Source organism: Poecile atricapillus, chromosome 5 (genome assembly GCF_030490865.1).
Source record: "Poecile atricapillus isolate bPoeAtr1 chromosome 5, bPoeAtr1.hap1, whole genome shotgun sequence".
NCBI classification, from domain to species: Eukaryota; Metazoa; Chordata; class Aves; order Passeriformes; family Paridae; genus Poecile; species Poecile atricapillus.
This window is the reverse complement of record NC_081253.1, coordinates 18,485,677-18,513,324: the sequence shown is the minus strand read 5'-3', so window position 1 is coordinate 18,513,324 and position 27,648 is coordinate 18,485,677. Positions and strand designations below refer to the sequence as shown.

At 34.3% G+C, this 27,648-nt stretch overlaps 1 protein-coding gene across 1 annotated transcript in view; it reads left to right on the top strand.

Annotated features, from left to right (window-relative positions):
* The window catches only part of TTC21B (tetratricopeptide repeat domain 21B), a 35,079-nt gene extending 7,603 nt beyond the window's left edge, over positions 1-27,476 (top strand). The window contains exons 8-29 of the mRNA XM_058840294.1: positions 780-878; positions 1,449-1,641; positions 2,558-2,655; positions 3,164-3,364; positions 5,124-5,253; positions 5,694-5,851; positions 6,765-6,989; positions 7,678-7,916; positions 8,222-8,294; positions 9,301-9,411; positions 9,788-9,926; positions 11,377-11,483; positions 12,756-12,944; positions 15,891-16,001; positions 17,128-17,209; positions 17,949-18,099; positions 18,490-18,651; positions 19,039-19,234; positions 20,936-21,160; positions 23,729-23,849; positions 26,119-26,186; positions 27,133-27,476. Coding sequence (XP_058696277.1) covers positions 780-878; positions 1,449-1,641; positions 2,558-2,655; positions 3,164-3,364; positions 5,124-5,253; positions 5,694-5,851; positions 6,765-6,989; positions 7,678-7,916; positions 8,222-8,294; positions 9,301-9,411; positions 9,788-9,926; positions 11,377-11,483; positions 12,756-12,944; positions 15,891-16,001; positions 17,128-17,209; positions 17,949-18,099; positions 18,490-18,651; positions 19,039-19,234; positions 20,936-21,160; positions 23,729-23,849; positions 26,119-26,186; positions 27,133-27,210 — 3,156 coding nt within the window. The 3' untranslated portion in view covers positions 27,211-27,476. The remainder of the gene's footprint in view (positions 1-779; positions 879-1,448; positions 1,642-2,557; positions 2,656-3,163; positions 3,365-5,123; positions 5,254-5,693; positions 5,852-6,764; positions 6,990-7,677; positions 7,917-8,221; positions 8,295-9,300; positions 9,412-9,787; positions 9,927-11,376; positions 11,484-12,755; positions 12,945-15,890; positions 16,002-17,127; positions 17,210-17,948; positions 18,100-18,489; positions 18,652-19,038; positions 19,235-20,935; positions 21,161-23,728; positions 23,850-26,118; positions 26,187-27,132) is intronic.
* Positions 27,477-27,648: the final 172 nt, after the last annotated feature.

Below are 27,648 nucleotides of genomic sequence, written 5' to 3'. Positions count from 1 at the left end.
TAATTTAAGTGGAAAGTTAGGAAAAAAAAGTGTCTTCATTGTGTTGTAGGTGTTTTCAAGTTCTAGAAGTAAAGGTATTTATGTTGTTGAACACATTTTCAGTTACTGCAAATAACTCTGTCATTAGCCTCACAATCAAATTTAGGTCTTATGCACAAGGTCTCTTTCTATGAGGGAAATAAGATAGAAATAAATTTCTATAAGGTCTCTGTTCTATGGGGGAAATAGGGAGAAGTAGTAAGCATTGCTGACTCCAGTGGAGCCATCCAGGAAGGAATCTTGCTGGACATAGTAGATTGTTAGGTAAAGATTCTGGAGTGAAATGTTACATGTAACTAAGAGCCATGTCTAGGGAAAAATTTCAAGGCCTGTTAGATTTACACGTTTCAGGTGTCTGCATCTAAAACCATATTAAAAAACCCCCTGTCTTATTATTGTATGCCCAGAAAATTCCCTTAGGTATTTTGAGAAAGAAATGTTAAAAGCACTTGGGAACTGCTTTGGTTTTGACCATGTGTGTCTTATATCAGATTTAGCTCAAGCCTTTCACCTTTTTAGAGCATGGATAAAGGACACATGGACTGCTTTATTGTCACTTTACTATTCTAAAGTATTGTCTTAGGAATTCTCAAGTCTAGCTCCTCACCCTGAAAACCTCTGAATTTACATTTCAAGATACTCATGCATAGTGAAAATGTGAGTAGTTTATAATGAAAACTTTGGTTGTCTAATTTGTTAATTCTTTCTATTATTTATTATATTATTCCTTTTTCTCCAAGGCTTCAGCAAGACTGGGAGACCTGATTAAAGCACTGGATAGATTAGAACCGCGTAATTCTGAGCTATTCTATAAAATGGCTTTGGCTTTCAGTAGAACAGTGAGTATTTTTTTTTTTTTTCCTTAAGCATCATCTATCTATCTATATATCCTGGTTTTGTTCTGGTTTTGGTAGGCAGATGTTAAAGGTCTACTGAAAAGTAGAAAATTGTGGACAATTGAAATAGATTAACTCGTGTAGCCTTGTTAACCACATCTTTCAAGTCTTATATTCAGCATGAATTACAATGTTTAAACAACCTCATTCCAAAAATGGATTTACTGATTGCTTTTAGGTGAGAAACAGTGAAAATACACTCAGATATTCACCACCGTCTTCTTACTGTAAACTGACAAAGTTAATCACATAACCTTGAAAGTGAAGGTTTCTTTAATCTCTGTATTTATCAAAAATTGCTGTAAGGAAGCACTCAAAGCAACTATTCCTTATTGTAGGGTATTGTATATTTATGTTTGAGTCCATCCCACATTAATGTCCCCGTTTGTATAGAATTACTTCAGGCTTATTTATTCTTACATGAGATGTCTCTACTGATCTGGTTATATTCAGTGTGTTTGTCTAATTGAATCTGAAAAATGAGAAAAGCTTCAAGATTGTTCTTACCATTAGTGTGGCCGGAACGAGCTCATCCTTCAACATACACAAACCTTAATACAAAGAGCATTTGATTTGGCATCTGACAATGCAGAATTTGCTACTGAACTTGGCTACCAAATGATTTTGCAAGGGAAGGTGAAGGAAGCTCTAAAATGGTACAAGACTGCTATGACACTTGATGAAACAAGTGTTTCTGCACTAACTGGTAAGGTCTTACACTTCCTTTTAATTTTTACTAGACAATGTTTTTTGATTAAATTTTCCTATTATTGGTACTAGGAAAATCTAGAAGTATTAGAACAGGAGCACTGGGTTGTATTTTTAGATTCATTGGTTGCTTTCTTCCTTGTGGCAATAGTTTCTCCTTACTGAATGTCTTTTGGTCTTCCTTAGTGAAAAATTAATCTTCTCTGTTCTAAATTAGTGCTCTCAAAGTAACAGTAGGAACATTTTGCTGTATTTTTCTTACTTTATTATTTAATTTCTTTAGTGCCAAAGAACTAGAGAACTCTTAGGCACTACAAAAATAAGAAAATCAAGGGCATGATAGAACAAGCTGTCCATGTCCTCATTTTGTCCACATTAGATTGAAAACCATAATCAAATCAAAACATCATACTTTGGATGTATGTGTCACATCCAAAAAAACCCCACTTTATAATAAGTCCTATTTGTGTCAAGAAAATGGAGTGTAAATATGTCATATTTGCCTGATAGATTTTTCCCTGTATTTTTTTCCTCTGACTGTGCCATGGCCTTAAACAGTATTAAAACTTTAGATGTCAGGAGTGGTTTGTGTGTGTGCTTGAGGTTGATTTCCTTCTTGTATTTTTTCTGAATTTAGAAGCCAGACTTTATGGTGCTTCTGCTTAATCTAGAACCAGCTGAAGATTTACCATTTCAAACTGCTTTATAGTATATTAATGTATCAATCCTGTGTCATCTACCGTAGCTTTTTCTGAGTACGTAAAATTTTCATTACCATAAGTCTTGATCCCTTCTTTCTTTTCCTGTCACTGCTTTATGGAGAGGTTGAGGAGGGGAAAAGTTACTTCTGGAAAAGAAAGCATGCACTTAACCAGGAAGATGGATTGGCAATAAAGTCTTTCCATGTGTTACAGGAATTATCCGTTGTCAGCTAATACAAGGGCAGTTAGAAGATGCGGAGCAGCAGTTGGAGTTTCTTAATGAAATTCAGCAGTCCATTGGGAAATCTGGGGTAGGAGGCATCTTTCTTTACTGAGATACTTTGATTACAGTCTGAACTGTGGCCTTCTAACTATTACACATTCTATATTTCAGTCACTTGAGTAGAGCATTCTTAATGGAGTACTGTTAAGTTTTAGATTTTCTTTCTATTTAAGTTAAAACCAGGCTGTTTGCTTGCAGAGTGAAAACATTGCTTTCTAGCTGTGTTTTTACTCTGCAGATAAGTTTGAAATGTGAGGAAAGGAATGTGAGTTTTGAAATGTGAGGGAATGAAATATTAATTATTTCCAGGGTTTTGTGGTCATACAAATGTAAAGATTCTTGCACAAATTCAAGGAATGAATTGGTAGAATAATTATCAAATGTCTCTTATGACATACTAAATGCCTTAGAGTATCCCTAAATATAAAGAAGTGGCTAACATTAATAACTATGTAGTATTGTGTGAGTAACAGGTGAATGCATCTGGAATATGCAGAATGTTTGGAGTTTTGTGTTTGTTTTTTCTTTTTTTGTAGGAATTATCTTTCCTGCATGCAGTCCTAGCTATGAAAAAACGTAAGAGACAGGAAGAAGTTTTTGCTTTATTGAACGATGTTCTGGATGTTCACTTCTCATCTTTGCATGGATTTCCTCTTGGTGTGGAGTATTTTGAAAAACTAAACCCGGATTTCTTGCTAGAAATTATTAGAGAATATCTTATTTTTTGTCCAGCACAGGTAAGCACCTTTATATCACATCTGTCTGAGAATGGGAATTTTTCATTTTGAGAACAGTTAATCGTGAAGCAAAAAAATAGAAAATTTTCCATTTTAAAATATGAATTTATTTGAGGTAAGAGTATGTTTTGGGATGTTACACAACTGCTTAGTCAAAGTAATGATAAAAATACATATTTTGTGATGTGAGCAAAGTGTCAGTAATGATTGACACCTGAGGAAACTTGGGATATTTATTCAATGCACCCTGTGTGTGTAATTGCATTGTCTTAGTGTCTCTGAGGAAATTGTAGCCATGCAGTGAATAGAGATATCTCATTATGAAACTAGGATGTTCACACTGACCACCCTATTCAGGAAATACTTTTGTTGGCTTAGAATATCTTTTCAATATACATAAATTCTTTCTTTTGTGTGTTGGTAAAAATCAGTGTAATTCTGGCTTTTTATATTATTGTTCATTCCAGTGAAAAATCGCAAACACTTAGGTGGCTTAATTTTCTGTGGCTGAATTTATGTGTTCTGGTTTTGGCAACAAAGGCATGTAGAACTTAACAAATTGAATGGGGACCTGACATCTTTAAAGCAGAAGAAACTAATTTAAAGTTTCTTTTAATAGTGTTTTCCTTAAATATATTATTCTTCTGAACTAGCTGGGGGCTGACTTCTGTTATCCTGACATTATTTCTAGCCTAATTATAGAACCTTTTCATAAATATTTTTATATAGAATTTTAAAATCTTAATGGGAAAACAAGTAGCTTTCCATTGTTATGAACTACCTTACCATCTATAAAGTCTAAAACATCAGTAGCAGTGACATTTTCATGTCACAGATGGTGATGATAGCAAGTGAGGTTGTGCTCTTATCTGAAGCCTTCCCTGGGATATGTTCCAGAAATATTGAACAGCAATGGTGGTTTTTAATTTGGAATTAAAATTGCTTTTCTGAATTGTTGTCCACAGAAAGATTTTTAGAAGGGATTGGCCTTTGCTGAAGTTTCCTTTATCTCTTTACTGCAAAAAGGACCACATGATGTTTGAAAGTGAGGAGTTAGTTATCTAGGTGATGGAGGCTTCTGTTTTGGTTTTGGGTCCTGGAGAAATACTATTTGTGAACAGAATGATGTTTAGGTTGCCTTTTCCTTTTTTAATGTATAAACCAGTTAGAAACTAGCTAAATTAATGGAGGGAAATCAATAATGTTTCTGATGAAGAGCAACAAAAATGTGGTATATTGTACTAGCAGTTTGTACAGCCTCTGTTTTCGGTTTGTTGCTAGAAGTATAGGGATCTTCTGTGATGTGGGATGAGGATAAGCATGAAAGGACCAGACCTGTTTCCTCCCAACCTTCTCATCATTCATTCCAAGTTCAGCTTGCTTGAAATTTAATTCATGGTACTGCTATATTGGATGGGTTGGCCTGGTAATTCAGAATGTGTAACCAAATGCTTGTGGTCTGACTCTTCTGCGTATGTCAGGTCTGAAGTGTTTTATCATCCTTGAAGTCTGAGACTGTCTTGTGTTCCTGCTGATATCGAGAAGTTTCCCCCTTAAATTTCAAACTTTTTTTATATTTCTTCACAAAAGTTGCTTTGATTGGGGGAAATAACAAAGCTTTGCTAATGCTCATTTGAGTTTAAATTGAAGCTCAGAATTAAAATTAAATCTAAATAAAAAACCTGTTGGCTCAAATGCTGGTTTTTGCTAGTTTGTTTGGGTTCTTTCTGTATTACTTACTTGTTTTTTTTGCTTCTAGCCTGCAAGTCCTGGGCAGTCTCCTTCACCACTTCTCAAGCACTGTGCTTCAGTTCTTGAAACTGTTGTAAAAACTGTGCCTGGTCTTCAACAAGCTATTTTTTTAATTGCAAAAGTGAAGTACTTGTCAGGTAATTGTTATATGAAGAGATAGTTAACTGCCTTCTTAGTTTATTGAATATAAAAAATTAATTTCACACTTAAATAATAATGAATATTTTTCTTTCACTGCAGAGCACTGTTACAGCTAAGTGAAGAACATTTGCTATTCACTTTTTTGTCCTTTATATGAGAGTATCTTAATTGTGCAGACATACAAACATAGTATTTTTTTATCTATTGTTTCCCAAAAAGTTAATTTATTGAGTGATTTACATATGGAGCAATAGGGAAACACCATACCTTTGACCTGCTTTTGATTTCATGTCATAACCTTATAATTCTTTATATGAGTTAATTCACTAGATGCTAACATTTATTTTAAAAAAAATTGCAAATACAAGTACTATATATAACCTCTGTATTTCATATCAACTGCTTTTTCTCTTTCTTTCTTTTTCCCATTTCTTAGGGGATATTGAAGCAGCCCATAGTAATCTACATTACTGTCTGGAAAGGAACCCTTGTTATGCAGATGCACACTTACTCATGGCCCAGGTGTACTTGGCTCAAAACAATATCAAATTATGTTCTCAGTCCTTGGAACTTTGTCTAAGCTATAATTTTGAGGTGAGTTGAACAAAAGAATGAAGTAATTGTAATCAGTCAGTCATCTGGAGTTTTATGTTTTTGTCTAAAATAATTTTCAACTGAACGTTTTGTAACTCTTACACTACAAATTTAATATTTAAATGTTTATATGAATGTGGTATCTGAATATTTATCAAAAAAATTACTATGAAGACAAAACTAACACCTCACAAGTTACACTTCATGGGTCTTATACATTGCAGTATGGGATTTGTGATTTGTTGACATCAGTGGAATTTTATGTAGGATTAACAGAGAGCTGGTAACATAGTACACACACCCCTACTCTTCAGGCTGGAGTTCTGCCCAAGTGTCTTGAGACCACTTAGCTGAAAACTGCCATTTCTTTGCAAGCATGTCCCATCTTGCTTCCTTCCTCCAAGTGACACAAGAAAACTAAATATTCATATCTACTTCGGTACCTAATTGAGGTCCCTGCCATTTCACAGGGTTGTATTTCCCTTATAGACTTTTTGTTTCATGTGAAGTATGTTTTAGGAAGGTGAAGAATGGCATGCAGGACTTGTGGCAGATAATGGTTATATACTTCCTTTAATTAATAGCCTGGTGCAGTGTGCATGCAGCAGTGTGGGAGACACTCAAAATATCATAAAATTCGATCTAGTTTAAAATAAAGCAGCAATTAATGTTGTTCTATCCCAAAGTCTAGTCCCATGTAATAGTTTTTCTTTGTAATTATAAAAACTTACTAAATTACTAGTTTGCATACTCTGACAATTCTTATATTTTCATAAGTAAATTCCTGAAGCTAAATTTGTGTATATTTGGAGGAGAAAAAAAAGCCAGTCAGTATTAAAAAAAATCTTGCAAGGGGTTTGAATACTTTACATCAAGTAAAATTTGGAAACTCTTTATATTGTATTTTTTTTAGGTGAGAGAACATCCTGTATATCACTTAATTAAGGCCCAAATCCAAAAGAAGATGGGAGAAATATCAGAAGCTATTAAAACCTTACAGATGGCAAGGAATTTGCCTGGAATGAGAAAATGTACAACTTCTTCAAAAACAAAAGGAAAAAGTATTGAAATTGATGCAAATGATCGTGTGTCTGTGTTCCTAGAGTTGGTAGAAGCTCATCGTTTGAATGGAGAACCGGTATGTTGGCAAACCTGCTAAAATACAAATTCCCTCTTCCCATTCCCATTTTTATTAGTTCAGAATAGGAAACCATCATTTCTTTTACCAAGAGGTTTTGCTTAGTAAAATTTCCAGTGTGTGAGTATATGATTTGAGAGCAAAAAAATGCTTGCATGTGTTCAATTTTGAGACTACAAAGACTATTTCACACTGTTGATGTTCATTTGCTGGGATGTAGATCCCAGTGTTTGTTGTCTGTGTTGTCTATGCTATTAGCAGTGGTATTGGATCATGTCCTTATCTTTGTGTAGAAGCATCCCCACTATCAGCTGTTTCTGGATAAGCAATAGGACACTACATATGTATAAAAATAGAAGCCATACAGTGCTGTGGTTTGGAGGCCAGCCTGCTCAAAGCAAGACCTGTTGGAGCATACAACTTTCTAGTTGAAGTTTGAACATTTACTTATATATATGCAACACAAATGTAATTTTCTGCACTATAACTTCTTATAGTAGTCCATGTCACAGGAGTTTCATTTAAGAAATCAAAAACACTATAGCAAAACAAATGGATGCTCTGGTTTGTGTTTTTTTGGGGTTTTTTTTGGTTGGTTTGCTTAATGCCCATAAATGGTTATGATGTCTATATTTTTGGTTGTTCAATGACAGGATCTAAATTAATTCAGTTTTTTTATTACTTGCAGCATGAAGCTGCTATAGTCATCCAAGATGCCATTAATGAATTTTCTGGAACACCCGAGGAGCTAAGAATTGTGATTGCAGATGCGGATCTGGCAATTGCTCAAGGAGATGTGAAACATGCCTTGACTATGCTCCGCAATATTACACCTGAACAGCCTTACTTTGTACAAGCTAAAGAAAAAATGGCAGATATTTATCTTCAGTATATGAAAGATAAGAAGTTATATGCTGCCTGCTATAGGTAAAAGTTTGTGGTGTGCATAAATAGTTTCCAAGATGTTTACTGATTGAATGATGAACTCATTTATCCTTTCTACTGCAATAAATGAAAAATATTTAGACATGAATTCATTTGAGTAAATGGAGTAACTTTTAAAACTATATTTGTAAGTCTTATTTTGAAAAGATGTTTCAGGGGTTCCTTCAGTTTATTTTCAGAAATAAAAACAAAAATCTGCAGAGGATAAAATTGTTGTGCCCTTCTCCTGTTTATATACCAGTATTGACATGTTAAATACTGAGCCAGGTTTTGTCTTTTGTTTCCAGTGACCTAGTAGAAAAACTACCAAGTGCTCATACTTTTCTTCTTCTTGGTGATGCATACATGAATATTCAAGAGGTGAGTGCTTGCTAGAGATGAATGGAATATTTGAGTAGTTTGTTGACTTTGTATAGCTGAAACATTGTGACATGCTGACTTTTATTGAATGATGTTTGTCAAACAGAAACTGCTTTAGGATGTCAAACAAATATTGACTATGATTGTTTAAATTAAAAACTGTTGAAAATACATTTCTTCTAAAAGCTTACTTGGTGAAAGTCAAGGAGGGAGTGTTTTCTAGAGGAGTGCTGCCTCATAAGACTAACAGGTATCTAGAGTGAGCTAAATTGAAATTACAAAGAAGCTGGAGATGTTTAGAATAGTGTTCTGAAACTTAGAATAATTCTAGGTAACTTAGTTCTCATGCTGATAACTTTACTTAATTTTTTTAATTGTATAATTCCTATACATTCTTTGCATCCTTCACTTTCTTGATGAACTGGAAATACTATTTAGTATTTACAGAAGACAATGTAGTCAAGTGACATAGGAATTTGAAAGCTACATGTTTAAATTCATATGTTAAAAGAATAGATTGAGTTAGGACATGCAACTGGTAGATGAGATTACTAGTTTGGAGATCTGTAGATGATTAATGGTTGTTTTCATATTAATGTTTGTGCGTAGTTTTCTCTTTAATTAAGAATTAGCACACAAAGTGGGATTTTTTTGATCTCTATAATGTGGCTAGAAGAGAAAAACAGATCCAGCATTAATACATCTGCCTCTTTGTTAACTAGTGAAGACAGTAGTAGAGAAATTGCAGTGAAAAAAGAATGTAATTTATTCAAACTCATTTGTTTGCCAGGTCTCTCCGTATTTTGTTTTAGCGTGAAAATGTTAATTTACGTGGGCTTTGCACTTCCTGCAGTTCTGCAGTAACCATTCTTTTCTCAGAAGTATTGTGGCTTATGAATCAGTAGTGCTTGGCAGTCATTCCTGGAGTTGTTACCAGATTTTGTTTTCTTCATACATATTTTATCTGAATTTTTGACTTACATGTGTTTATATTTTTCTGTTGAAGCCTGATGAAGCCATAGAAGTCTATGAGCAGGCCTTGAAGAAAAATCCAAAAGATCCATCTGTAGCAAGTAAAATTGGAAAAGCCCTAATCAAAACACATAACTACTCAAAGGTATTCTATAATTACTGTATTAGGTTAGTTGAGTACTGTGTCAACATGTGGACTTTGCTTACAGAAAAGTATTATATTTCAGAGTGCTAAAATAGATATTTTATCCTGAAAGTAAGTATGTAGATTCCCTTCAGACCATCTGGCCAAAGGTACAGTTAATAGATCCACACATTGGTGGGTTCTAATCTGTTGAATTGTTGTTCTTGTGACTTGCAGTGGGTTTGGGCCTGCTCTCAGACCCATGTTTTATTACTTCTCCATTGGAAAAAAGTAAATAAAATTGTAAGCAGCATGTCATTAAACACCTAAGTAACAAGGTTCTTGTCATTAAGATTTGTCTTTAAATTATACACAACTTTTTGCTTCTTTCTTCAAGGCAATTGGTTACTATGAGGCTGCAGTGAGAGATGGTCAACAGAACTTCCTTTGCTATGATTTGGCGGAGCTTTTAATGAAATTGAAGCGGTATGAACAGGCAGAAAAAGTACTTCAGCAAGCTTTAGATCATGAGCCTGGTAAGACTTATTAATTCACAGGAAAACATACAGATTCTACTGTTATTTGTGTTTTCTTCATGACTCTAAGGAGAAAATGAGTTCATGGGCACTTTTTTTGCAGTGGTGTAATTACATTTTTTAACCTTTGTGGCTCTCTGAATAGAGAAGCAGTATTATTAGTAGTCCATTCTGTTATCTTTTCTAATGTCACTGTATCACTTCCATGCTTTGCAGCGGCGTGTTGGTTTTCTGTCTTGTTTACTTCTCACTGAAAAAGTCCTCTGATTTAACACTGTATTCCTGTCCTAGTTAAGCCTTTGAGCATCTGGCTAATTTAATAGTCATGCTCAAGATAGCTTGATTTTTCTAGCGTGGAAAAATAATTAGCAGTAAATGCAGTTTGCCCCATGTACTTCAAAATCTTACCCTATGGCTTAAAATGAAGCAAAAAAAAAAATTTTTAATGTTTTTTCAATATTTTGATACACACACATTCTCTAAGAGAAAAATGTTAATTTTGGCTGATTGGGAAAATTACTGAACAACTTAATATTTTTTTATGGAACTGCTAGAATATCCTTTGTGGAAAAAAAAATCATAGGAAACATACTGAAGGGAATGATCTTACACGGTCTACGTTACACAGTCTAATCTCTGATTTAGAACAGCATGTCACAATTACAGCACCTTGAAGACAAATTTTCTGATAGAATATAGCTCTAGGTACTCCTTAATTTTAATAAAGATAAAACAAAATTTTTGTTGGCATCTATATTTTAATGTGGAACTGTGCTCAAGATACTGCTTTGTCAGTAGAGTAAAATAAATTTTAGCCAGGGAAAGCTTGAATTCTTCAAATACTGATTTATGCATATTTATTTTAACCATTATTCAAAAGCAGCCTGCTGCTTTTAAGTAGATACTGAAATATTTAGTTAAAGTAACTCTGTATTCATGTCTGTTCTAGACTCTAGCAAAAGGAAGCATAGTTTGAGGTCTGGCTAGAAATTTCATCGAACAGTCTCATGCTTTTTGCATGTAGAGTAGCACATTGTATCAATTTGGACATTTTTCATTGACTTTGAGGAGGATTTAGATAAGAAATGTCAGGAGTGGCTTTATTTCCTGTCTGCTTGCATCTCAAAATATTTTGTCTTATGTCTCTGAAAATGAAAAAAGACCAGACAGTCAATTTTTTTTTAATTCTGTTTGCATCTTTCAGTATCTTTGGCCTTAAATCTCACTTTGTTTGTAGTCTTTAGTGTTTACTCTGCTTACTACCAACATATTCTGCCGACCAGCAATGCAGCAAGTCAGATCACAATTCTAAATAAGTAAGATGGAGCTGTGAATTTTTCATGTAAACTCTTGCCTGGGAGGATGTGATGTGTGATGAGTTGCTTCTTCCTTTGACTTTCCTGGGATCAGTTCCTTCAAGAATAATGTTAGTTTAATGTCAATCTTACAGTTAACGAGTTGTCTTCTCTGATGGAAGATGTACGTTACCAGGTACTTCTGGCAAAAATTTACAGCAAAATGGAGAAGATTGACAGAGCTATTGTTTCATTACAACAGGTAAAGAGGCAAACCAAAAATACCTGTGAAAACTCATTTACCCCTGGTTTCACTTTCATCCCATATTCTAACCATAATATTGGTGTGAATATGGAAAATGAATGTATGCTGGGGATGGATAAAGCACCAGTGACTGCTGGGAAATGTAAAGTACATAAGGTGTTACACAGTCTTTGCTTTTTGCAAGGAGCGTTATCTGAATTTTAGATCAGAATGCAGGCTTTTACTGCAACTCTGCAGTCTTACTTTGCCTTCACTTGTATGTGGAGCATAGTCGTAGCATATCAGGTGAAGATGAAATTGGCCACGAGGGCAGCTAGATTACATATCTTTACCATTCACAGAGCAAAATAGAACAGCTTTCAATGGCTACTTGTTGTTTTGTTGTACTGCTAAACAGCAGTATTAGTATTAAATAGCAGTAAGATCTGTCCATTCTGCAGTTAATTGTTATCTCTCAGACTGAGGCTTGAAAGAACAAAGTTGGAAGCTAGAGGTTTAATCCCTTAGAAAATGCTTTTTCAACAAAAAGGTTTAGCAAGAGGTGTGGTCAGTACTTTCTGTTCTGTTATACATCCACTCTGTGAAAGTGAAGGCAGTAGAAATGATAAGCCTTGGTAGCATCTTCTGACTAGCAAGAAGAGTCTCCAGATTGGTTAGAAAGGTAATTGTATGTAAGGGTTTAAATACCAATATTGGTAAGATTTATCTTTCTCAAATTCTTAATTTTTTTCTTTCCTTCTAGTTTCCTTATAGTCAACTTTATCAAAGTTGACCTTTTTTTCCCCCCAATTTTCCTTTAGTAAAATTCCCCCTAAGCAGTCTCCTTCTCTTACCGTTTTACTTCTTTAGCTCTTCCAGGTTTCTCACTGTATCACATTTCAAAAAAAATTTCTGTCCTTTTGGGGTTTTTTTGTTGGTTTTACTACCATGTCCCTCAGAACTGTCCTTCCTTGTACCCATTCTCTTTGAAATATTTTCCTGTTCCTTTTCTTTTTGATGGCACATTCATTTACTCAAAAACACCTGCATTTTGATTTCAGCAGGATTAACTTAAATGTCTTATACAGATTTCTTACCTTAGTTTTCAGAGAGATGTTATTTTGTGTTCTCGTTCTTATTCTCTGCTAGGCAAAATGGTAGGGATGTAAGAAGCAGAATTGTATTAGTTCTTCCTTTTTTAAAAAAAAACAGAATGCATTATTTTGTAGTTGATAAATTAAATTAATTCCTTTGACAGTTTTTGACTGCTCACTGCTCTCCCCACACCAGGCTCGGGAATTACAAAGCAGAGTGCTTAAGCGGGCTCAAGTAGAACAGCTGGATGCAGTTCCTGCACAGAAACAGTTAGCGGCTGAGATTTGTGCTGAGATTGCAAAACATTCAACAGCCCAGCGAAACTATGAAAAAGCAATTAAATTTTACAAAGAAGCCCTTGTTCACTGTGAAACCAATAACAAGGTCAGTTCTCCTTCTGACTATTTTGCATTGTTTTTCCATTCAGTTTTTAGATGTAGCAAAATATTTTTCCAGTTATCCACAGAAGAGAATAATTTGCAATTATTTCTACTTCATGATATACATAGAACCTTGAACCTTTTCCCCTTCATTGCTTATCATGATAGAATAGTTGCATGCACTGCTAACTTCTGTTTCTTACAAGAACTCCCAACTGAAGTGGTGTCTGCATACACTCACAGTGAGCTTGTGTTCAGGTACCAGTAATGATGGAGATTGGAACAATCTTGCTTGGTGCTTGTCCTCTGAAATGAACTCCCAGTGATTTTGGTCAGTGCAGACAATTTATGTGTTTTCTGTGTCTACTTCAGCAATTTTAGACTTTTATCTGGACTGGGTAGGATTCTGATTTTAGTCACAAAATGTTGCTGTTCTTGAGCAGGATTATTGTACTGCTTCTCTCTTCTCTGCACAGTCTTTTTTACACAAGTTGATGTATACAGGTAAATTCAGATTTATTTTTATCGTCCTCTTCCTTTTTGTCATTTCAAAACCCTGGGCTTTAGAGATAAGAGATAGAGAAGCAAAAGTCTAAGAAATTAATAATTATAATGAGCAGAATAATTAAGTGAGATTAAGCAGAATAACTTCAGTGAGATTTGTTTCTAGATTAAAAATAAATACAGTTTTTGTTCATTTTCCATGATTTTCTATCATAATTATGTTATATACCTAGGTGTATGTGAAGACTTCTTATTTTGATGCTTCTTATTGAACAGCTGTCACATGCATGAGCTGCTAAATACATCACTTAGTTTAATATTTAATAGTTAATATTTGAACTTGTGGTTCCAAGAATCTAGGTCCTTCCTAAAGCTACAACTTCAGTGTATTTGAGACAGGCTTGTCTCAAGACATCTTCTAAGAATGATACGGAGAAGAAAAATAAATTGGTAAAGGAATAAAAACATCCTTAAAATGGTGATTTCCCCATTCTACCATTAAGAACAAGGAGACTGTCTGTCATGGTACAGCTGTGGCTTTTTCACCAGTATCAAAACCTTACTTTGTCTTTCATAGCAGTACGGAAATACCAGCATGGCATTTCCCTTCAGTTCTTGTTAAAACCATACTTCTGAGAGGCTCCCGTTACAAGATACAGACATTTGTACTAAATATCTGTTAGATATTACTGAATATTTTTGCTTTAATCCTACTTTGCTAGCAACACAGAATACAGTGACATTTTGGAAAATCTGAGTCTGAATTTCTGATTAATAACTTGCTGCCTACTTCTTGAGTAATGAAAGCAAAATATTTTGTTACCCACAACTAGTATAAAGGAGTTATCTCAATCTATTTTTATAGTTTCAGTAGATTTGAACTTCCTTTCTTCTCTTCATTTTTAAAAGCATTGCTTTTAAAGAATAGAATTGAATTTTGTTAGATTACATAATATTATTTTGAGCTGTTAAAAATCCATCTGTTTCTTGGCACCTTCAGAGTTTACTTTCCTTAAAATTATATATGGAAATAAGGGAAATTCCTTTGAACCTATCTGTACCTTGTTTCATCAGAACAAAATCTGTATTTTAGCCAAAGTAACCCAAAATGCATTGAAATACTGTATTTATTCGTGTAAATGTAAAGAAATTGCAGTCTGTATCATAGGGGAGTTGTGTTATTTTACATGGTTAAATCTGGTCAGTAGTACCCTCCCTTTGTTTCCTTGAACAGGTAAGAGGCAATGCAATTTCCAGGTGGAGAGTTGAAGGGGATCATGGATTGCATCATGCACATCATTTCATAGTATCATTGTTTGTGTTGGAGTTGACAATGTACAGACCACTTCCACTCACTAGAATCCAGCATAGAACTCGAATTTAGCTAGCTTTTTCACTTCCTGCATGAAGTATTCCTTGACTCCAAGACTGCCTTTTGACATTTCAAGAGTTGTGCACATAAGAGCAGCAGCTTAGAGAAAGCTTTCATAGTTAAAGTTCTGACATGCATGTATTCTCTGTGTCATTTCAGTGCTTACCCACCTGCCTTCCTGTTTCAGAATTACATGATATATGTTTGAGTATGACCAGAACAAGAAGTAGGAAGAAAACAGTTAAAAACTGTGCTAGAAGCCTGCGTGTTCTGAACAGGATGTTCAAAACACTGTTCTGATTCAGAAGTTACAACTGTAACTAGTGAAAGAATTATGATGCAATTACAAATGCCTCCCTTTTGGAACCAAAATCAAAACACCATTTAAAATTAAGTAGGAGTGATTTACAGTTTATCTAGTGCTAATTTTGCTTTGTAATCAGTTTACCTTCTGTTTGCTTCAATAGAAACTGGATTAAATCTGTGGTAACTTGTGTTTATAATTTTTTTTGTGGCATTTTATTCAGAGTAATCCATGATGGGACTTCAGCTTTAAGAATGTATGCTAGTGTACATTTCAGTTTGTCAATATTTACTCTGTGGTAGCTTCTCAGAAATGGATTCACACAGAGTCTTAGTGTGGTAGGTTGGAAATGCAAATAAGAAAATAGTTTCTTCTGAAACTTACTTGTACTCCAGAATTGGTTGGTGAATGTTAATGAGGTATTTGTTTTTTTCAATACATTTAAAACTACATTCACTTATATTTTTCCAAGAGCAGTATTTACACTGAAGTACTTGTGTCTTCAGAGCAATACTATCTGAGAAACCCTGTTTTCAATGTACCTTTAGAATATCCCTCAGAAGAAGAAAAGTTTCATCTGTTCTAACAAGTGAGGGAATGAAAATGGGTTACTTTAATTGATGTATGCCCACAGGAAACAACAGAAAAGGCTGTCTCTTTAGTGAAGATACAATTTTTCCCTGGAGCTCTATAATATCAGATTGATACTCAGAACTGAACCAACTTTCTTCATCTTTGAATTACATACAGTTAAATATTTTGATATACAGGCAATGTTGGAACTTGCACGTTTATATCTAGCACAAGACGATACTGATGCCTGTCAACATCAGTGTTCCTTACTGCTGAAGAATGACCAAGATAATGAAGCAGCAACGATGGTATGTGCTATTATGCTAAACCTGCATTAATGCTTTTCAAGTTTGTGTGCCTGCAGTATGATATATTCATAAAGCACTACTTTTACAAAAGCCTACAGCTTTGTGATTTCAAAAAAAAAGTGAAAAATCCATGGCAACAAAATGTTTTCCTATTTATGCCAGCTGATGTTTCAATATGGAGTTTCTAGCAATCATAGCCTTTGTTCTATCTCAGTGTAAAATGAGTCTTTAGAAGTAAAGGAAAAAGCAGCTGTAGTAAGATTGGATAAAGTATGGCTCAATGCATGTTCTATTGATAATTGGCTAATACCCCAGGAAGAAGCTATTTTTCCAGCGCAGTAATATTAGAACAAGTATTTTTTTTAAAGTGGTAGAAGAAAAGAACTATGTATTTAAGGTCATTTTATAGCCTCATTGCACCTTAGTTAATCATATTCCTACTTAACAAGTTCTAATCACAGCTGCAAGTTCTTGTCCAAGACTTGTATACTTCTTGGCCTAAAAGACAGCTCAATAGATTGAGCAACTTTTGATGTAACACAGTAGGATCAAAATTATTTCACAATGGGAATGATTTATTTTCTCCTAGCAGTCTTACATCTAAAATTTGTTCTAGTATGGTGCATGAGCACTCTTGAAATACATTATTAAATCTACTCTATATTAGCTAACTATCAGTGGAGAGTAACTGAAATTAAATAACTCATTTTACCTTCTCTGCTGAAGTGAGCTATCATCTTTTTCCCTAACTTTGAACTAACATTGCTTTTCCATGTGCATAATCTGCAGTTATTGGAAGTAAAATTAGGAGTAAAACTATGCAGTGGTAAAAAAAAATATTTGAAAGATCTGGCAGACTACTTAATTACTTTTTAATTTTCACCTTATGTGAAAAGGTGTTCATATACTTGTTCATTATTACCTGTGTCTGTTGTATATTATGTTTGTTTTCCAGAGAGTAATAAAAAGTCCAAGTGATTTTACTTCTTGTGCAACTCCTGTAGCCCTCTAAAGCTAAAGTTTTAGCTCTCCTCATAACCAGAGTTCGTTATTTATAATTTTTATTTTACATTTTCACAATTTATAATACCTTGTTTTGTTTTCTCTACATTTTTCAATACTGTAGATGATGGCTGATCTCATGTTCAGGAAGCAAGATTACGAACAAGCTGTTTTTCATTTCCAGCAGCTCCTGGAACGCAAGCCAGGTGAATATTTAGCAATGATACTTCTCGTTTGTTGTGATACATAGTTCTAACAAAAGAGATGAATAAATAGTTGAATAAAAATTCTTTGCTTGATTAAAAATAAATGTTTTATTTATAATGTAATGGATACTAAAGCCAAAGACCATTACCATATATAAAAACATAAAGATGTTTTAGGGGAATATGACAAAAATTATTTCTCATAGATACAATAATTTACTTTGCTGCAATGTAATGTACATAGTTTACCTTAACAAATAGGGTGTTATTTACTCGTTCACTGTAAAACATTTTCTTTTGTATTAAAAATGTCAAGTGCATGAATGCAAAGGTAATATTTTACTTGAAGACTAATAAAGGAAACTTGTCTTGGACAGCAGTAGGGTTTTTTTTAACAATTTTCAAGTCGGGACCAGAGACAAGGCTACTAAAATCTATTAAAATTTTGCTATAATGAATGTAAAGTTTTCTAGTGGATTTTGAAAGAAGTCACGAGAGTGCAGCAAATGGTTTTGAGTGCTTTTGAAAGTGAAGTACAATTATACTTCTATGAAAACCTGTATAAAGGATACTGCAAGTATCACTTGACATCTTCTTTCTTATATATGAGGTTACTATGTAATATACCTTATGTATTAAATCATATCTCATTTTTATGTGTGAAAAAATTAAGGCAGGCTCTTTATTTCTTAACTTACTCATATAGCAATTACAGTCTCCTAATTATTTGTATATTTAGATAACTATGCAACCCTCTCTCGATTAATTGATCTGTTAAGAAGAGCCGGGAAATTAGAAGAGGTCCCAAGATTTCTTTTAATGGCTGAGAAACATTCTTCCCGAACAAAGCTTGAACCAGGATTTCACTACTGCAAAGGACTGTATCTTTGGTACTTGCAATTAGAATTAAGATAATATTTATTTTGTCTATACAGTATAGATTTAAATACATTTTCTTGTCATCCATTAAAAGGTGCTATGTTGATTTAATTAAGGTGTCAAGATTTAAGGAAATTCTCAGTTTCTCTGACTACGTCAGGATGTTCTTCCAGGTTCAATAATGTAATACTGTTTATCTTCACATTTTATAACTTGCCAGACTATTTTTAGTTTGTGAAAAGAAGTTCCTTGCAATAGTGTGTGTGCTGTCCAAACCTTTCAGTATCAGTGTGTCAAATGGGTCATCTGTTTTTAAGTACTTGGATTTCTTGGGATTTGGGTGGAATTTGGAGCAGACAATTTTACTTGACTGGCTTTAAATATTTTAATTATTCATGTAGGTACACAGGTGAGCCAAATGATGCATTGCGGCATTTTAATAAAGCTCGAAAGGACAGTGACTGGGGACAGAATGCAGTCTACAACATGATTGAAATTTGTTTGAACCCAGATAATGAAACTGTGGGTGGAGAAGTCTTTGAAAATCTCGATGCTGACATAGGGTAGGTGAATTAAATAAAAATTGCTTGGGTTATTCTGTCATCTCCTTCTGCTGCCCCTTGACAATGTGCCTTAATTTAAATTGCTAGAACTTTGAGAACATCTAGTGCTTTGAGTAGTCTGTGTTATTGTGAGAGACCATTCTATACTGTAATAAGTGAGACTGAAGCAGAAAATGCAGATTTTCTCAGGAATGCTGGTCGCTTGCAGTGTTACAATCAGCTTGTTGGTTTGGAATTGCTGTTGCTCTAGAGAATTGATGTAGGATGCCTATGTACCAGAGCCATTTTTTACGAAATGTCTTTAGCACAGAAACAGTTCTAACTTGTAATTAATTTGGTGCGTATTAAAAAAATAAGCTTATATGAACACTTTTTTCCTGATAATAGTAATTCAACAGAGAAGCAGGAGTCTGTGCAGTTGGCTGTAAGAACAGCAGGAAACCTGCTAAAGGAGCTCAAGCCTCAAACCATTCAGGGTCACATTCAGCTGCGAATCATGGAGAATTATTGTCTCATGGCAACCAAACAAAAATCAAGTGTTGAGCAAGCACTGAACACTTTCACAGAAATAGTTGTGGCTGAGGTTAGTAACCTGTCTCATTTCCTCATTCTTCCCTTTCATACTTACTACATTTTTTTAACTAGTCTTGCATTTTATATTCCACAAGAACAGCATGTGTTATTGCTATTTGCTCTAAGGATTGCTTTCCTATCAAAGAATATTTTATATAAAATTTGAAAAAGACATTTTTGAAATAACAATATACATATACTTACAATAAGCATATATTTTAGAAGTTTTCAGTTGGTTGCAAATTTAGAACCCAACCAAATGCTAATATTGCTAGTTAGTGAAATGTGAGTAGGCTGTTTGGTTACTGGGCTTGTTTTTTAATTCCCAGGGTTGCCAGCAGTATGTCTTGTGACATAAATCTTTGCAGTGCTTCATGGCAATTTGACAGAATTTACACATCACCTTAAAATTCATCTATATGATAGAAATCTTCAATATTTTATAATTAATTGTAGTTATTAGTTTTTGGAATAATAACGGTTGTTCCGCTTACCAGCAGCTTTCAACAGATTTTATTTCAGCATGTGTAGAAAGATTTGGTCCATCAGAATGCCATAAGATATGTAAGTTACTACTACTCTTTAACTGTGTGCTGAGCTGTACCTTGTCTGAGGCGAGTATACCTGGGCTGATCTTACGTGTAAGGCAGTAAGGGAACCACAAACAAGGTGTCCCTCTGCCTCCAGTACTGGCTTCCCAGTCCTGCTCAGAATTAATCTGAGATCCTGTGAATGTGACTTCTTTTTCACATGGTAACAGTTCCACCAGGAAGAATGGTGCAGTTTATTTGTTCTTCCCTCATAGGTTGCATAAAAGATACAGTGTTAATCTCTTCAGACTTCTGAGGTTATTGATCCATGATAGGTGTGGCCATTGAGGGAGAAGGGGGATGAGCTTATTAAATGGAAGAGGAGCTATTGGTGGGATCTTTTTTTTTTTGTCAATGCACTATGACAAATGTATTTACAGCACAACCTTAGAAAGAGATGTAGAGGCAGAATACCAACAGTGAGTCAGAAGCACTGGAAGGAAAAAGAAACATTTCAGTTAGCTGCTCATAGAACTACTTACTCTCAGCACTTAGGAGGCAGCTGCAATTGCAAGATGTGAGCCTCATTCTCATCCTTTACTAATGAAGGCAGGATGTAAAAAATTGCACTTGTGCCAGGAGTTCTTATTACTTGTTTTTGAGGCTCTTGCATAGAATGGTGTTTTTTGAGAATGCTGTTTGTTTATATATCGCTTGCATGCATACAATCTAGACATTAAATTTTTAGGAGCTGTACACCTAATGAGAGGAATCAGAGTCCATTTCACTGATATTTGACAGGCACTTCTACAAGTGAAAAATACCACTTCTATTGTAACTTCCAAGTGATTCCAGATTTTAGCTAAAGTATTTGTTTGTATAAAAAAAGTATAGCTCTTAGTGGTACTATCTGATTTTTTTTCTTGTGTGATGAAATACCTGTGGATTTTTTTTAGCGTTTCTTTTTCCTGGTGGTTATCATGATTGCAGAATTAATTGTAGCACTAGGTGCAAAACATGTCTGTAAGATTAGATTAGATAATAGGCTAGATACTTCTTCGTTTCCTGAGATGTGGCTTTTAGTTTAGTTTTTAGATACCTGGTGAAAGTCTTACTTTAAAAAAAAAAAATTAAAATCCAAATAAAAAAGCACCAAGCAGTCCCTGCACTTTGTACTGCAGAAGGATCATATACCAGCACTTTTGGGAATGGCCACGGCCTACATGATCTTGAAACAGACTCCAAGAGCCAGAAATCAGTTAAAACGGATTGCAAAAATGAGCTGGAATCCCATTGATGCAGAGGAATTTGAAAAGAGTTGGCTTCTGCTTGCAGATATATATATTCAATCTGCAAAATACGATATGGCAGGTGAACTTCTAAAACGATGCCTTCGTCATAACAGGGTAAGTCAATGCACATCGAAAGTAACCTTAGTACCTTTCTATTTTAATTCATCAAAATGTTTGCTTTTGCTCTGGAACAGAATTTTGACATGTATTTATTTGTTCATTTGCCTGGTATTTCACTTAATAAGGAGAAGCAGACCAAAACAAGACAGGAAACCAGCAGCTTCACACTGGAGGGTAGTAAACAAACCTGTGAATGCTGCTTAGTCATTTTTGTTCATGTTCTGTAGCAACTTACGCAAGTTTCAGCTGAGAGGACTCTAATAACTTGCAGCGTTTATGCAATGTCAGAAATGCGTTTTAGTGAGTCTCACAAAACTGATGAAGAAAGATGTGGCTGTATAAATTTTGGAGACTTGCTCCATTTACTGAGATGGTATATTCATATCTTATGTTTTTAAACATTTATGTTCATAAGCCTGCTACAGTGCGTGATTTTTTTTTTTTAATGCTATTATTAATCTTTTTCTGTGGCAGTACTGTCTGGTAGATTGTCAGGGGACAAGGTCTAACATGTTGTTTACCTTGGAGTTCCTGAGCAGGAAAACTGTACAATACCCTGCTTTGACTATGGGAACAGGCACAGATTTTAGCATGTGCTTATTTTTCATTTTGATAGGCAAAAAGCTGTTCATGTTTTTCTATCTTGACTTTGCTTCACGTGAGGCAGTCCAATAGGCTGGTGTTCCATACACACTATGCTGCAGGTTCAAAGTACTGTTTGTAGAGCACAGATTTGGTTTAGAAAAGAGCACAATGCTTGTACTTTTTATATTAATTCATTAGTATAGAAGGTGAGGTTCATTATTTGGTCACATTTTAGCAGGTTCTGAGAGAGATTTTTTTTAACACTTCTTATTTCTAAATATAAAATTGAGAGACAGTTCCAACAGTTCTTGGTATAGTGCTATTATGTACTTCTGCAGAGAGTTCTCCTTAAAATAGGATGTGCTCAGTTTCAAAATCCATACAGCTGGAGGACAAATGTGAATCATCTCCCAAAACAAGACTTATCTTGAAATAGGTGGTCTGTTGAGCAGGTGTATACCATGAATGGTGCTTTGTTGCAGAAATTACCAACTGTGAAAACATAGCTCACCAAGAAACTTGTTTTCTTCTAAAAAGTTTGAGATCCATGAGGGACTTAGATAACAGGCTGTGCTTATAGCAAGGAGGATGGCAGATTAGAGGTGTGTGTATCTGGCTCCTTGCAAAACAGCACAGGAAAGAGTGACTTCTCTCCAACTTGCATGCAAAGCTGGTAAGCAGGAATTATGCTATACAAATAGATGTTGAACAGTTTGCATCTTAATGTATCTTGTCAATTCAAAAGACAATATTTTACGTGGCATTCTCCAATTTGGAAGACTTGATTGGATTGAGAAAACATGTTACTGTGATTCATTCGTTTTTAGGATTATTTTCAACATATTTGAATTACATACATATACAATTTAAGGAAATATGTGGTGTGAAAATTTCATAAAAGCCTAGTGTAATTTAATAAGGATATTTTTTATTTTAAAATACTTAGGACTGTTTAGTAAGATGCCAGTGAGCAGACTGTTTGTATGAAATTGAGGCTTCTTACTGATTACTCCTCTTGATTTTGTTGTTCATCGCGAATGAGAGGGGAAATATATTTTTATCCTCAACTTTCAGGCATTCCCATACTGATCCCACTATGCTGTGATTCAAAAGCTTTTTATCAGTAGATTTTGAAAGCCTAATTAGGAATAGTAAATTTCAAGATGGAAGGTAATTTATATATCAATATTGCTTTGTGCTGTCTTTGTAAAAAAGCTGCATATGTTTTTCTATTGCAAATGTTTGATCTATTGGCAGCATGATAATATAAACTGTTCATGGTAAGGGCATACAGTAGTTGGATTTTTTATAAATTGTTTTCCTGCTTTATGTGAATCTCACTAAATGTGAGATTTCTGCATGAATTATTACATCTTTCATATGAAGTTTTATTTTGGAGTTAGATGGATTTATATGTATGTATAATTTAATCAAGGCTAGTATTTTAAACTAGTGCTTAATAGTTTTTCTGAACCTGCTTTTCAGATGCTTCTGACTTGCCACTTGGATTCATAAGAAATTAAATACTTAATGGTTGATTTTTCTCTTTAGGTTACTTGTGACTGTCTTTAAGCTTTAATTGGAAAATTATAATGTTAAACCATTTCCAAAAACAAAGCTATGAACATATGTTCTTAAGAACAAAACCCGAACAATATTTGTGGAAGGTAAAACACTAGACTTGAAATGCAGCTGTGTGTGGTTATTATTAACTGAGAGAGGTATCTATTTTTGTAGGAGTCATTGTAGTGGCCTCTGTAATGAACTCTACTTAACCTGGAGTAGTGCATAATTACATATAAGTCATTTGTAACACAGATACTTTAAATCAAGACTATTGTGTCATCAAAGTTAGGACAATTATCACTTGTGCTTTCCCATTGTATGGATTTGGAGTATTTTAGCAATTAAGTTGTCAGTATTATTATACGCAAGCTTACCTAAATAAAATTTTGAATGAGTATTTCTGTTTTGCAGTCATGCTGCAAGGCTTATGAATACATGGGATACATAATGGAAAAGGAGCAGGCATATAAGGATGCAGCAATAAATTATGAGATGGCCTGGAAATATGGAAACCAGACGAATCCAACAGTAGGCAAGTATATATAACCTATAAAGTATGATTTTGGTCACTATGGTAGGAATAAAACAACTAACTTTTACTGGAAAGACTGTTTCTAATTTTCCATAGAAATAAAATATTACTGGTTTTCCTCACATAAAAACCACAAATGTGGTGTACTGAACAGTCAGTTGGAAAGCCCCCATGGCAAGAGGTAACAGCTTTATACTTCAGAAGTTTCTGCTTACTGTTTTAGTACAAGGTTGATCTGAAACGGTTTTAGTTGGCTGTTTGTAACTTTTTCTGCATGTACAGCATTAATGTATTTATAGTAATCTACTATATACTGTTTGTAGTAGAGGGTCTTTTATAATTATATGTGTATATATATGATGGTGACAGGTCATTGATTCGTTTATTTCATTTTTGATTCAAAATTCAAATTATGGATCAGGTTTTATGTGCATGTGTGAGGATTTAAAAAAAAAATATTTTAAATGTCTTTAAATATAACTATTTTAAAAGAGATGGCTAGCTGAAAACTTGAGGCACTAGTCAAGTTCCAGTTTGGATAATAAATTGAAATTTGCACTAAATTGTCACATATTAAGACAGTTTAAATGTAGGAAACCCTTTGTGAAAAGGATGCATGGGATGAAATGCCATTTTCTTATTCAGCACCTAGAATCTGTCCATAGGTCCCAAGGCTGGTAGTTGACATAAATTCTGTTCCAGGTTTTGGGATGTGTTTATTGCCCCTTGGGAATACCTACAACTTCTAGTCTTTCATCTGTGCTCTTTCTGTGTGCTCTGTGGGTTTTTCTTAGCGTTAGGATGAGACAGTCTTTGGCATTAGCTGAAAAACCAGTGTTTCTTAAAAAAAGATTTTAACTGTTACACACATGAACTGCCAAACGTTTTGTTTCTTTACCTGTAACTGCTGGATGCTGCAGTGGTTTGGTTCATGATTTCATCGAATATGATCTGTAGATTAAAATACCATTTTATTAATGGGAATAAAAGTTTGTGGGTTAGCTCCTGCTTTTATAACATAGTTCTGAAAATGCACATACATGGATGGATTATCAAAACAGAATCTGCTGTGAGTCATATATACTGTGAACCAAAAAATTAGGACAGTCAAACTAGAGGAAGGTTTATATCAAAACAGAAATAAAAATGTCTGATTGAAATCTGACTTAGGTTAAATGGAAAAACCTCTACATATCTGAGTTTGGGTGCCTGTTCATGTAGAATGAGCCTTGGTGGTTGTTGTTAAAGTATTGCAGTTGTTAATCAAATAAAATGTATTAGAAAGAAGTTTTAATAGTAGTAAAGAGTTGTGATTTCTTGGGTTTGTACAGAACATAGATCAAGAGTTTTCATTTTTTGTTTTGAAATCCTCTTGAGAGTGGTGATTCAACAAACTACAAAACCTTTTGATGTCTAGATAGGAGAGTTCCTTAGTGAAATTAAACTCTGAAATAATATTGCATACAGAAGAGAATATGATATTGACGGTACTTTGTGCATTTGTTTCTCACAGCATTGTGAGGATTGTCATGCATTAGAATAAAAACAGTTAAAGCAGCACAAATTTCCATCTGGCAAGTAAAGCCATACCAACTGGTATCAGATCCTGTATTTACCAGTGAGGATAAGTTTAAAAATGAAAGATTTAAAATTTCAAATTTTGGAAAACACATGCTTATAATGTTTTCTTTCTCAGGCCTCATCTCTGTCCAGGCTGATACACTTGGGCTTTACCTCTTAGGTTGAAAGTATCAGCCTGGCACGTTGCTATGCAACTTAGCTATTCCACGTGACTTTTTATATCAGTGGTCTGCTGACAGTGGTACTGAATAGCATTTTAATTCCCTAGTTCGTTATCTGTTTGTTTTTGGTTTTTTTTACTTTTGTCCTTTAATAATGAGATTACATTTACAGTGGGACAGTGTATTGCAGGACACAGTGAGAAGCTCTGTGGGATACCATGGTAATTGAAAGAAGGCAACCATTATGTATTCTTTCCAGTAGCACATGCTCTCCAGAATAATGTCTCCTTTTGATTCAGACATAGTTAACAGTGTATAAAGGACTTTTATTTACTACTTGAAATGACTTTCAGTAGAAATTTTGATCATTTCCAGGTATAAACAACAGTAGGAAAAAAAAAAATACAAACTTTAGAAACACACAGTGACCCACAATAAATTTAAATGTGATGTTTTTGTTATTCAGTATAGAAACTGAAATTGTTGCTTTTCCTCTCCTCCCTCTCCTTTCACCCCTTTAATTACAGGCTATAAGCTGGCTTTCAATTACCTGAAAGGGAAGAGATACGTTGATGCAATCGATGTTTGCCATAAGGTAGAATTTGTGTATGTGTTTAATACTCTGTCTCCTGTAGCAACATTCTTTTACGTATTGACCCTGCTTTTTGGTTGAATTTACGTTTCTAAAATACATAGTTTAATGTTGGAAAAGTGTCCTACCTAAAAAGTGTGATTGAATTAAATATCCTCTTCATTTCCTGCTCTGTCTTGAGCTCCATGGAACCAGATAATTAAAGTGACTGGTTATCACATGTGAAGGAATATTCAAATGGCACCATCTTCTTTTAGCCATGTGGTTGCAACTTGGTGAATCCATACAGAAGTATAGCTGAAAAAAACTATCAAATCAAATATTAGTATCAGAAGACACTGTTTTAAAGCAACTGGAGGTATTATCTTTGTATGGTCCAAACATCAGTAGAGCGAGTGCAGAGTAAAAGGAAGGGCTACTATTAAAGAAGCAGAGCTAACATTCTAAATTAATAATTATTCATATTAATAATAAATTAAATTTGCTCTTCTTGGGAAAAATAAAGATAATTAGGAAGGACAAAATGAATGGAAGGATAAGAGAGAAGAGGGAATTGAAGAGAAGAAGGTGGAAGTAGGTAAAATATGCTAGGAAAGAGCCAAGGGACTGAAAACATGAAGGCAGTGTCATCATTGCAGGGAAAGTATGCTTAAAGCCTCAGAAATGTCTCCAGAGGTCCCTTCTGATTCATGCATTTCAAGCTACCCAGAGGCTTTAGCCCTTGATCTCCATGTCTTTTGAACCAAGGTGAAAAGACAGTGGAAATGAAACAAAGTCTTTGATAGAGCTGGTTTTGATTTGCATGTTTGATGGTCTCTATTCACAATTAAATATTGGTGCATTCTTAAAAGAAACTTGTCATGTTGTTATTTTGGTTTTAAAATGTGTAAGCTCAGTGATAAGGGGGATTACCAATTCAGAACTTTTGGGTTGTATTGTCTTTTTACAGGTCCTTAAAGCACATCCGAACTATCCGAAGATCAGGAAGGAAATACTGGACAAGGCCCGTGCATCTCTAAGAAACTGAATTTGGTTTTTGTATGATTCATGGAGTTTTTTAAATCAGACTTTGGAAACTATGAATGAAATACTGCAGTGACAGAGACCACGTCAGCAAAAAACTACTGCAGATATGATGAATTTAACTACCTTAGAGACCTTTTTTTATGAAAAAAAACTGAAAGAAATTGTATTTGCTCTCATTCAGGATAGAATACCGCTCCCACGTGTGTTATGTAAAGTGCCATCATAACAAAGTGTTATTGGCATTATAAAAACGTTTTTAACATAAAACTCAATATTTTGTTGTGTTTATTTGAAATAATACTGAAACAACAACCTGTCTAGTTGAGTTGCATTGTTAAGATGCTGGATTTTAATTAATGTAAACCATTACCTCATAATTACAGTGTAATCTTTATTAATACAGGAGTATTTCTGAATTATGAGGGGGTTTTATTTCTAC